The sequence below is a fragment of the Numida meleagris genome, chromosome 1, assembly GCF_002078875.1.
Source record: "Numida meleagris isolate 19003 breed g44 Domestic line chromosome 1, NumMel1.0, whole genome shotgun sequence".
Classification (NCBI taxonomy): Eukaryota; Metazoa; Chordata; class Aves; order Galliformes; family Numididae; genus Numida; species Numida meleagris.
This window is the reverse complement of record NC_034409.1, coordinates 168,779,286-168,791,642: the sequence shown is the minus strand read 5'-3', so window position 1 is coordinate 168,791,642 and position 12,357 is coordinate 168,779,286. Positions and strand designations below refer to the sequence as shown.

General features: G+C 47.5%; 1 protein-coding gene across 2 annotated transcripts in view; it reads right to left on the bottom strand.

Moving 5' to 3' along the window:
* The window catches only part of LHFP (lipoma HMGIC fusion partner), a 138,600-nt gene extending 126,619 nt beyond the window's left edge, over window positions 1-11,981 (bottom strand). The window contains exons 1-2 of one of the 2 annotated variants that reach the window (XM_021377209.1): window positions 11,713-11,981; window positions 9,620-10,173 (exon numbers count right to left, since the gene is read on the bottom strand). In XM_021377209.1, coding sequence (XP_021232884.1) covers window positions 9,620-10,004 — 385 coding nt within the window. In that variant the 5' untranslated portion in view covers window positions 10,005-10,173; window positions 11,713-11,981. The remainder of the gene's footprint in view (window positions 1-9,619; window positions 10,174-11,712) is intronic. The other variant, XM_021377200.1, reaches the window with a different exon arrangement.

The window sequence follows — 12,357 nt, the reverse complement described above, 5'->3', positions numbered from 1 at the left end:
GCACTTTTTAACACGTCCTGGTAATCCATCCCAATAATTGGCATTCCACTGTATTGTGCCTGACCTGAATTGCTTGTTAAGCTCTGAATATCAAGATTATTCTGATTTTTTTTTTTAGGAAAATGTATTCATAAATGGGCTTTCAGTTAGCTGCAGACTCACAAAAAAACCTTCAACCTGTGAAGAAGTTATGAAGCACACTCTTCAGAAGCCCTCAGGCTATTTCTTACACTCCACTATGCCAGCGGGTTTCATATCTTTTCATATGGTGCTGTATTTCAGTAGGAGCTTTTGTAATTCCAGATAGATCATCCATGGCTTTATCTCAAATCCTTTCTCCTCAGTGCAAGGGACAAAATCCACATCCCTTTGCATCTATTAGAAAACCATTCTTCTCAAATCAACAATACCACTTTATATTACAAAGTCATCTTTATTGGGAGACAATGCAAGACAATTGAACTGTCAGATTGCAAAAGAAAGGTTCAAATCTTTACATTACTGCAGAAATTGTATGTTTCTATCAAAACACTGCATGTTCTGCTTCATTCTCTCTGGAGCTTTTTGGATCATGCTACAAGATAAAAATAACAACAATCTGTAATAGGTAATTGTTTAGGTTCTCTTTCATTAGCATTTTCTTTATGTTTGTACAAACTACTGCCAAGCTCACTTAAAAGGCTACAAATCGATTCAAAATAGTCAGTCTTCATGAAAGCCTCGGGTTTAACAGGCTTCTGCAGAAAAAGGTGGACTCAGCTCTTGGTGCAGTAACCCTCTAAAAAGACTTGTTTTAATGCATTAGTCCCAATGCAATTAGTACACAGTATCCAGAGAATTAGGTAGGATGTGGCACCCAAAGAAGCTCTCTGTGCTGCTACGCAACACCAGCTTCCTCAATGGGTACCAACTGTGCTGAGCGGTTCTGCACTGTCCTAGTTCCCATGGGGGAATATTTCTGTTGATTTCAGCAAGCTAGGCTCTAAGGAAAAGCCAATCCAGTGGGGTTTCATACAAGTCTACATCTGTTCTCAGATGTACCTGTGACATCAGGGGACTGACAGTGGAACAAACAATGTAAATGAGATCTAATCAAGCCTAGTGAATCAGCCATACCACTAGCATTGTCAGGGTGCACTGACCATGCTCAGTTTTTCATGCCTGAGAAGATACAGGACAGCTGCTAGAAGGGATCTGTCAAATGCAATATTATCTCTATGACCTGTGATATCTTGTGGTGCCAGGGTCATCCCAAGACTGAGGAAAGGGTGCCCTTCTTGGTGCTCTGCGACTTAATGCTATCTCTCTATGGTCTGAATGCCACTTAGGTCCTCAATATCTCTAGAGTAAACAAAGATATTTCAATGAGCCAAAAGAAATCCCTGGACAGAGAAACAGCCAACATGATGGCTACCACAAGGCATGTAGCTGTGGGTGAAGTTTAGGTAGTACATATATATTCCATGTTTCTTCATTAAGCCATTCTCCTTCCAATGCCTCTGCATGGAAATGATGCCTTTGTTGCTCTCATATGCTTGTCTTCATCCATGTGATGAAGGAGACTGAAAACTGTTTTATTCCTCTTTGTAAAACCAAAGTTAAAGAGCTCACAAGGTAAAAATATGCATTGGAGAAGTAAAGGGATGTGAGTAAGGAAAGGAAAATGCAGGCTGGATATCACAGAAAAGTTCCAAGTGGAATGCCTAGTAAGCTGTGTTTCCTGAGAGAAGAAAATAAAAGCATTTAACACTAGACCAGACAAAATCCTGGAAAATGTGCCTTTGGGAACTATTCTGTACTGTCTGTGGGGAATATGACTTCATCTGCGCTGGAAAATGTTGCAACACTTTGATGCTGAAGTGAAGCTCCCAGCAATATTCAAACATCTCACAGAGCTCAGGAACCAAAAGAAGCCAAATCTTTCAATGCAGAAATAAAATTGCCAACTCCCAGCTTCTGCTCTAATCAATACAAATGTAGAGGATCAGAAGAGAAGTAACTCAGAGTTTACTCTGACTTTGCACCAGTAAAATAGATTATTTGTTCCTGTCTTACATTTCCTGAAGTTTCATTAGGTTATGCAAGCAAAGCCCTTTGAAATGAAAAGCATCACAGAAGTGCTGAGCACCACTGTTCCTTTCTAATAAAGGAGGGCAAAAAATAAAAAGCAAGAAGCCTAAACTTGATTCTGCAGATAAATAAAACAGCACTCCAGGACTTCTGTAGATCAAAAATATTGTTCTTAATGCAAAAATCTGCTGAAACCCAACACAGCTGCAACAATACTCAAAACATCATTTTTTATTCAACATCAATAGGAAGGGGAAGAGAAGAAAAGTAACTCCTTCCAATATTTTAGCAGCATCTTTTTTTTTTTTTTTTAATACATCAGCATTTCCATTTTAATCATGCTTCCAAGGCACCTAAAATCTAACTTGCTCCAGGCTGAAACTTAGCATGTTTTTTCCCCTTCTTTTTAACTGAAAATTATATTAGGAGTGAATAAAAAAAAAAAAAAAGAATTCTTGTTTCAGAGCCCAATTAACAAGTTAATTCACTCAACCTCAGATCCACATCCATTTCAGGTTAATGTCACAATCAAATAATCTTACCTCTAGGACAGAAATATTGACATAATTTGTACTTGAGTGTCATTGACTTCAAAGGACACATGAAAATTTGTAGCTGGTAAGGGCCCTGCTGCTTCCCCAGTATTATTTTGGAACACCAGAAGAGTTAAGACATCTCAACTGGCTGATGACAGAAAGAAAAGAACAGAGGCAGGTAAGTATGAAGGCTGCTCCCAGCACCATTTTTCTTCTTCAGGTTGCATCTCCAATATCCCAAGAGTGTTACAACTCCCTGCTTGCTCAGTCCTGCTCGTGGCCTTGATGACAGGAATGGCCTCCTCAGAGCTAATCATTTGGCACTTTATGACCAGTAATGTTTATCACTGAATCTTGCTTGCTAACCTGCTCCATTAAAATGGCTGGTGTTAGCTTCAGTGGCAAACATTTGCTCACTTGGGTCTCCTTCAGCTGGACTCCTTAGGGAAAGATTGTGCAAAGAGCAGTGCTGGTAGATCTGCTGGGTCAGCAGCTTCAGGGAGGATATGTGCAACCAAAGGGAAGGCAGTCACAGGAAAGGGGATTGTCTCCTGTGAATATACATAATCTAAGTCTGCCTGTTTTTTTGTGTTTTTTTTTACATACTGCATACAAGCACCTGCTAACCTTGATTCCCTTCCAGTCAGATTTGGTGGCAATGCATTGATAAAAGATTTGTGCAATACAGACTACATCTGATTAAGAGAACAGGAATCTAATTAATGTCATTTACAAACCAAGAGTGAAAAAGAACATATATTGCATCAGTTCATCTTTCATTTTGAATTTGTTTTATATTTTATTTCCCCTTTTCTGTCTGAATACAGCAGGGAGAGAGAGCTGGCTAATCTTCAATGGAACATATGCTACTAAATCTGTTAAAGATAACATCACCTTCTAAATTCCCTTGTTCTTAGCATCTTCCCAAACAATAATGCTTCCCAGCCTTTCTCAGCTGGACTCCAAACCCAAATCCAAGAATTTGACTCTGCACACTATCACAGCACATGAAGGCACCTTGTAGTGCTGGGAAGCAGACACTGAACATCAGCATTAGCAGTCACAGGATGCAGTTCAGCAAGTCAAAGGGAAGCACAGTCAAGCTGAAAAAGGATGACGCTGCAAAACACTATACTTAATCTCTTGGTGGATATCTATAGAAATTTGGAGCGAGAGTGTGAAATACTGATTCCATGAAGCTGCTTCTAGACGTGTTTTGGTAAAGAAGGCACAAGAAGCACAGCTTAAATGGATTAAAAACAAGTAAACTGGTGGATCTTCAAAGAATAATTATAATGATCCTTAAGCAAATGTGATTTTACAGTAATCTATTCTTGGTGCTACACTTTTTAATATTTGCATTAATGATCTGGAGGAAAAGCAGTCAGTGTAATTCACCATTGGAACAACTCATGAAGATCCTGTTTTTCTGGAATTAAATTCAGACTAGAAGGGCTGTTTGTTGTTTTTTGTTATTTTTTTCTCTCAGAGATATACTCTTGTTCAAATAGGAATTACATGAAGGCTGTCCTATGACCTATGCTAAGGCAGACCTCAGTCTAAATAGTCACAGTGCTCTCTGCTGACCTTATTACTGCTGAATCTATCAGGCTACAACCTGACATACAATCACTCACAAGTAACATTTAACAGTGCCATGTTCGGTTTTTTTGCTCTTCTGTTACCTCCTGGTGAGGCATCCATTCCTTTCGCATGCCCCTCTTGCAGCATCTTTATATGCTCATGTATGCATTGGATTAATACCTAGCAAGCAGTTTGTCTTTGTCCGGGATGAGGATTGCCCTGTCACATGTCTACGTGAGCACCGAGAAGTCAATGAAGCTTTGCATCTGACAAGATGAAAGAGAGGGAAAGACATGGTAAAACAGCCCCAAGAAGCAAACTTGGAGGGGAAGAATACTGCTTTGTTTTGGACAGAAACAGACACCTCTCCCTAGACTCTCCCCAAATGGGTTTGGGGTAACCATTTCCTTCCTGGAATTCTCTTGGCCACCTTATATCTTTTCCGCCCCCACCAAGGCTCATTTTCTCCCTGTTATTTTTGCCCAGTTACACTCTTTCCCTGTAGGCAGAAAATGATCCTGACCTTAGTCTTCCAGGCAGAAAGCAGAAAGACTCGTTGCAGCTGTCAGACAAAATAATGGTTACTGGTCACTGCCTGCAGTTCATTTCCTTCAGCTCCACACAAACGTTCCCCTTGACAGTTTCTAGCCCCAGTAGTCATCTGCAGCTACCTTCACCAAAGCCCCTAATGACTTTTCCTGAGCTAATCTCAGACCCAAGGCTGCTTCATTTTCCTTGCCTGTGGGCTGCCTTTGGATGCAAGCCATGTTTCTTGAACTTCAGGCACAGGGACTCCAACTCTCCCAAGGGGCCCTCATATTTCTTAAGCTGTTTCCTCAAGCACTTCCTTTGAGGAATAGCTTCTCTACATGCTCCCACAGTGCTATGAGTTTAGTTCTCTTCCCTTTTCTCCCCTCTACATCTTAGACCTTGACCATCTCACCTGCAACGTCACATCCAGCCATTAACGTGCTAATTTGCAGATCTCCTTTGGCTGTCTCTTTATAATCTGAAAGCATTTTTCCAATATTTCCTCACAGACAACAGAGTCATTGCCCCACATTCAGCATTCATCTTGATGGAAAATGCCTTATTATTCAACCCTCCATACACAGCATACTATTCCTGAGCAGGTGATGGGTGATGGAAACTATTATGGTCACTCTTGGCACAGGACACTTGGAGAAGGATTCCAGGGCAGTTTGGATGGTGCTTTTTCCAGAAGGCTTCATTTTTTTTCTGAGGTGAAATCAGAAGCTGCTAGAACCTGCATCCCCTTCCTCTCTAATTAAATGCTCCTTTTAACACTACCCACTGCTCTCCATATTTTCTAACCAGCAATTAAAGGACCACAGTTTCAGGAGTTTCAGCGCTCCTATGAGACACAAAGGAAACAAAATAGAGAAATGAGAGAAAGCACTGCTGGAAACCTTCTTTCTTTACTGAAAACAAGTGATGAGTACTAAAGATGGCAGTGTAAGCCACATGGCTACTCATAATGATGGCAAGGGCTCATTTCTCAGATGCCACTTGAAATCAAGGCCAAAGTGTCAGATTCAGAGAGGCCTGTAAATCAGCAGGTCACTGCATGCTCTGCTCCCCTGGATTCATACCCCTCTGAGCCTTCTTAGCCCTCCTGCAGAGCCAAGGGGAGTTCTGAGCAAGTGCAAATTTCATCTGTAATTCCTGTGCACTGACCATTTTAATGAAAAGCTTCACCTTGCCAGCATAATGCTCTTTAAATTGACCATCCTTGCAATACTTGTGTCTTTTGATCTGCTGTCTCTCATAAAACTGGCTAACCTTTCAGTTCATTATGTTCTTCAAATTATTGCTATGTTCTTAAAATCATTGCTCTGCATTTGCAGAGTGAAACTATTCACCAAATTAGTATGTCATATCCGAGCTGCCTACCTGCAAATTTCTAGTCTCCTCACTTAAGTGGAATTGACTTGCCAAGGTACAATGAAAAGAAGATCAATAATTATAGACTCTAATTTGCCACAGATTTGTTAAACTTCACTTCCTGCTGTCGTGTCCTCAATAGTTATGGCCAAAGATGCATCCTTGCAATCTGTTCTAGCTACATTACATATCTCTTTATCTTCCAAACATTCAAAGTAAACCAGCTGGAAGTGCTGCACTTACTGCTACCAGCAAAGACTGTATCTGTCTACATAACTGTGCCCTCAAGAGGTTAAGGACAGCATAACTTTCACCTGGGTTGTCAGCATGTCAAAGCACTCCAACAGAAATGATCTTGAAGCATCTTGCAGAGATATTGCAGCAGCAGCTTGCAGACCATGGACTGCAGGACACTGACAGCCACTGAAGAAATGGCTGGACTCGGGCTACTTCCTGTTGCCCAAACTGCCTTAGTAGAAGCTTAGAAGAAGCAAAAGATAGCACTGTTTTTCATATAAGCAATTTCTGTAACAGCTACAGCGCTGCCACGTGATTATACATCGGAAAGGAAGTGGTTCCTAAAATTGCAAATGGAAAAGTCTATGATGCAACCTTTCTGTTAGGAACATAAACCAAGCACATCCCAGAGTTATCATAAAATATATGTATGCTGCGTAGCCAGGATTGTCTGAAATAGCACATACAAAGTACATAAAAACAACCGACATCTAAAGAGCCATTCTGGCTCTGCATGGACCTGCAGTTTCTTGCAGGCTCTGCCATTCAATTTTTATGATAAGAGCAGATTTGTGGCATAAGCACTCATGAATAATTCCCTCGCGTGAGTTGCCACACACAACTGGGGAAATCCCAGCTGCAAAACCTTGGCACAGTTCAGCTAGTGCAAGCTGCACTACTTCTGCACAGGTGCTATTCCACTGACCTACTTGGAGTTCCCTCCCCTTCGTTACTGCAGGAAGAAGAGGATCAGGCTGTTTGCTCAGCACCTCTGGTAAGTATGACTCTCTGTCACCTTTTATGGCAGTGAAAATGCTTCCAGCATTGGATGAAGTGAGTTTTAGCAACTCACAGGGCAGCCTACATCTCACCCACCCACAGACCTCCAGTTACACACCGTTGTCAGTTGGCTTAGCTCCTCATCAGTCCAACATATTTTAAATCATATTGGGAAACCTACTTAGATCCTAGACTAGCAGAACACCATTAAAACTTTAAACCAGCTACACTGAACATGCCTACACTGGTTTCTAACTTCAAGAACAATGCAGTTTACTCAAACACTCATCCTCTACCACTGAATGCAGCAGCTACGCTGGTGCAGGTGACCAGGATGAGAAGAAACAGAAAGTGAAACCGCTACCCATCTCTTTCCCCATACGCAGAGAAAGGCACGGAGCATGAATTAATGGCACCACTCAGCACACCGCTTATTTTTTCCCATGCTTTTCCTTCATAATAATGATGGTAGAGGGTTCTTTTAAGCCCAAGAAAAATATTTGTGAGGGTTTTATTTGGCTAGATCTCCAGCTGGAGGCCAATTAAAGTGACAATCACAACAGTGCCACTGAGCCATAGTCAAAGCACACCTCACGGTATATATCTCAACCTATAACCATTGTATGGGGAACAAAGACCTGCATTCCTATATAGCAAATAATCCAAACAGCTCATGGCTTGACTTAAAACAACCTAATGATTATAGTGCCTAATTTCAACATCTGTGTAAATGTAGTTATGTCATTTAGACAACTGAGCTGTACCGATCGATAGCAGATGAAGATCTGATGAAGGATGTAACAATCTTTACCGTTACCAGTGGCTTCTGCCCCCTGGCCCCTCCCTGATGTCTCCGCAGCCAGTTTTTAAGCAGGTTAAGAAATGATGGGTTCTCACTTTGTTCATTTCTTACTCATTTCCAGCAGCGCTGAGTGAAATGAGAAACAACCATAAAACCCAGTAGAGGGGAAAATTGGACGTGCTGTGTAAATAATTTCTGAACTGTGAGTAAAGTTGCCAGCAATTTTCATTCCCTATCACAGGTTCATGTATCTTTGAATTGTCACCTCCTGAGATGCTCACCCCGTTTTGGAGGGAAAGGATGCACCATGGTTACGTGAGTGGCCATGGCATGGTCTGAAGGGTTCTCCTTGAGCAGGAGAACACCTGGGAGAAGAGCCCACACCTTTGGCCCACGCTGGCATCCCAAGGCAGTGTCCCCAACACCTCCGATGTCCCCTTGTCCGTCTGTCCAGCAGCCCCGCCATGTTTCGCTAGGGTGGCTATAACCAGACCCAGGCACGCGGCACCACCAAACACAAATTAAAACCAGATGACCAGAGCAGCAATTGGAAGGAGGGGGTGGTTAAAGCCCAAACAGAGCCTGTGATGGCTCTCAGTGAAACTAGCCAGGCCGCATGGGCTCGCAGAGCTTTGCTGAATTGAAAACCCTCTTCACGCCCCAGCCGCCCGACTGGAGCTTTATAATGAAGCAGCCTTCTCGAAGGAGCAGCTTCCAGGAGAGTTAACTCTCAAGCAGCTGCTGCGTTTTCAAATTGTCAGCCAGATTAAACACAGGAATGCAGTGCTGAGGGAAGGGCGAAGTGACAGGGTCAGTTTGCTCTGAAGTGCAGAAAACGCTCCAAAAGTTGGAGCCTGGGCTTCTGGCAGCCAGTGGGGAGCCATGCTGACACGGCCCAGCTGAAGGCCTGGCACAGCTCCCTTACAGGGCGTCGGCTGTGTCCCCTGAGCTGCATCCCGGCTGAGTTTGCATCTTGCGTGTGGAATGGCAGCCCACTGTCCTACCTGGGTGCACCTCATTTTTGGGGGAGAAGGGCACGAATGCCCCCAGGCTGGAAGTGGGTCCAGAAGGACAGCCCAAATGCTGGCGCCTGGACAGAAAAACTCACCTCTTCACAGAGGCAAGTGCACACCAAGTGGCATGAGGTGACAGTGAGTGCCACCGAGCCCCGTGTCACTGATGACAGGGGAGAGTGATGATTTACCAGGAAAATAACCCTATAAAAAACACACCAGAGGATTCTGCTTATTGTCTCATACCCTTCAAACACTCCATGGCTAAGGCCATACATTTCACAGGCTAAAAAAAGAAAGGGAGGTGATTCTCCTACGCAGTGTCTAGACCGCAGCCTCCACTAACCCCACCGGGCTGAGTGGAGCCAGCAGCCTGGCAGAGCTCCTCCTCGGGCCTCCTCTACCAGGGATAAACATTCCCTCCTTGCCTTTAGCTCAAATAGCTTTGTGAGCTGAACCTCTCAGGTAGCTCTCAAAGGTCATCCAACAGCCAGGCATGGGGCTCAGTGCAAGAGTGGCTGTAGGTGAGCAAGCCTTTGGGCCACATTCCAACACTGAGACAACCACTCAGTGGTCAAGTGGCCAAGCCAAGTGGTCTGCCTCATACCCTCCTCCTCCCGAAGCCTCCACAGCAATACAAATTAAGTGTGAAGATCCACACCACAGCACAAGCACAAGAAGGCAGCACTTACCTCCCAGGAACTGGATGCCTCCTGCCACCCTGCCCACGGTCCTGGAGATGAGCTCAGACACGCAGCAGCCCATGAGGGCCGTCAGGGCCACCAGGAGGAGCAGCCCGCAGCCCAGGCCCGTCACCACCGTGCAGATCCGCCACTCGGTGCTGGGGATGGCCTGGAAGGAGGCGTAGCGGCCGCACTGCTCCACCATGATGGTCGTCTGGCGGCTCTCATCCCGCACCGGGTAGGAACACCTCCGGAAAGTGCCAAAGGAAACTGACTTCTCCAGCTGAGACCCCAAGAGCCAGTAGGGCATGAAGAAGCCCACGCAGGATGCTGCTGCGCAGAGGAAGGAGAGGAAGGCCCAGACCACGCCGGCACAGGTGAGGCTGGAGGCCATCTTCACATCTGCACCAAGCCTCTCGCAGTGGGGAGACAGAAAGCCCCTCTGTATTTGAGAACGTTAGGGATAATCCAGAGTCTCTCAGCCTTGGCAAATCCTCACAATGGGAGAAGCTCGGATCCTAAAAGCCAGGGGGATATTTCCTCCCATCATGAAGACAAAGGTCCTTAATGAAATAACAGAAAGGAGAAACAGCTGAGTTCAGTAACACTGACATTAGAAGAGTTTATCTGCCAGAGCACCTTCCCCTCCTACAGCACTTCTCATGAAGACATCATACATCTTTGTCCCATTCCTCCACCTCTCACCCCTGCATGTCTTCATCTTCCCAGTGCTGATAGAGAAAAAGGCAAGGTCTCGTTCATCCCTCCTCCCACAACGTGCTTTAGGCATAGCCTCACAGCTTCTGTGCAAAACTGTTCACACTGCCTACAGCTTTTCAATCCCAGACCCCTGTGGCAGCAGCAAACCTCATTAACACAAAACCTCTTTGACTCTTCCCAGCCCAAACCCAGCACCTCTAACTCCTGCTCCTTTCTGGACAACTTGCAGCCTCCTGGCTCTGCAGTGCGCCTGTCTGTTTCAGGAGAGCTGCTTCCCAGAGATTGGGATATATTTCTTGTTAAATCCATCCTGGATTGTTGCTCCAACTGCATTTATACATTTATGATCATCTCTCACAGTTGCTACAAATGAATTCCGATAGCTATTTACGAGGGCTTTTTTTCTAAGCGTGATTACACACCAATCAGTGAACTCAATTAATGCGCAGGCAATAAAATTAAAGCTCTTTTTGCACCAGGAGGGAACGGAGAGACAGCGCCTGTAAGTGAAATTAAGCATGTGCACCACACAAAACTTTTGTTTACTTTTAAAACACTAAGAAAAAAAGAAGTCTCTTCCTTAACGCTGAGAAAGGCCCGGGACGTGGAGAAGCACGCGCCCAGCTCCCAGCAGTCACAGCCCATCTGCAGGAACGCCTCTCAACCTGCCAGAGCCCGAGCCCCGGGGACAGAAACTTGGAGCGGGGCACGGGCCGCCTCCATCCCTCCGGAGGCATCTCCCGGGGAAGGACCCGCCCGCGTCTTGGCGTGCCACCAAACGTCTCCCGCAAAGTGGGTCACAGCACTTCGGGGAGACCGTTCCCTCAACCGGAGGAAGAGATCGGGTTGGATACAGGGACAGGACCCTTCCAACCCGCGGGGCAGCAGCTCCGCTTCGCACCCCGGGCGCTGCCAGCCCACGCCCGGCACTCTCTCTGGGGCGTGGGATCGCCCCTCCGGCCCCAAAACCCCGCTCCTCCGCTCCGGGGTAGGAGTGGGCGGCCGAGAGCTCCGGGGCCCCCCAAGGGAAAGCGGGGGCCGGGAAGTGAAACTCGCCGGGGTGATGCGAGGGGAACGCTGCGGGGTGCGAGGGGTGGGCAAGGGTACGGCGGGGAGCGGGAGGACGGGAGTGGGGGTGGAAAGAGTGCGGAGTAGTGGGGAGATCCGAGGAGGACGGGGGCGCCGGAGAGGAACGGGACGAGGGACGGAGGACGGCGGGGAGCCGGGAGGAGAAGGGGCCCGGACAGTTCGGAGGAACGTGAAAGGGACGCGGCTGCTGGATGGCGGTGCGGGGAGCGGGCGGCACAGGGATGCAGCCGGGAGGACCGGGCTCTGAGGGGCGCGGGAGGCCGGGGGAAGCCGGGGGGAGCCGGGATACTTACTCGCACGCCGGGCGCGGGGGCTGCCGCCGCGGGTGCCGGCAGCACATGGGCGCGGGGCCCGGCTGCGGGGCCGGCGGGTGGCGGCCGCCCCAAGCGACTCTCCCCGCGGTCCCGGAACGGAGGCGACGCGGGCGGGACCGGCACCGAGACCCTCCCCACACCACCCCGGCCCGTCCTTCCCTCCCTTCTCCGCACGTCTGATTCCTCGGGAAGCACAGCGCTCCGCCGCCTCTCCTCCCCCTTTCCCCGCCGCCGCCTCCCCGGGCGGGACTCGCCGCGGCCGGGGCCGGGGGCGAGGGGCCGGGGGCGGGAAGAACCTCCCCGAGGCGTCCCGGGGCGGGGCTGGGGGTCCCGGGGGGGGTCCCGGCGCCCCGAAGCCGGCGGCGGGTGGAGTGGTGCGGGGGCGGTGGGAAGCGAGTTGGGGGAGAGGGAGAGAAGGAAAAAGCCGGGTGGGGAGGGAGGGTTAACGGGGGGGAGGCTGCAGCCCTTACATGGGAAAATATTGGCTAAGCGGGTGGTGTGCGTGTGAGCAGTGCGTGTGTCTGCGTGTGTGCATGCGAGGTGCTGACCCAGCGATTTGCTTCCGACAGTTTGGGAGCTGCTGGGCTACAGCGAGGGGCAATGTGACCGGAGTACCAAGCAGCT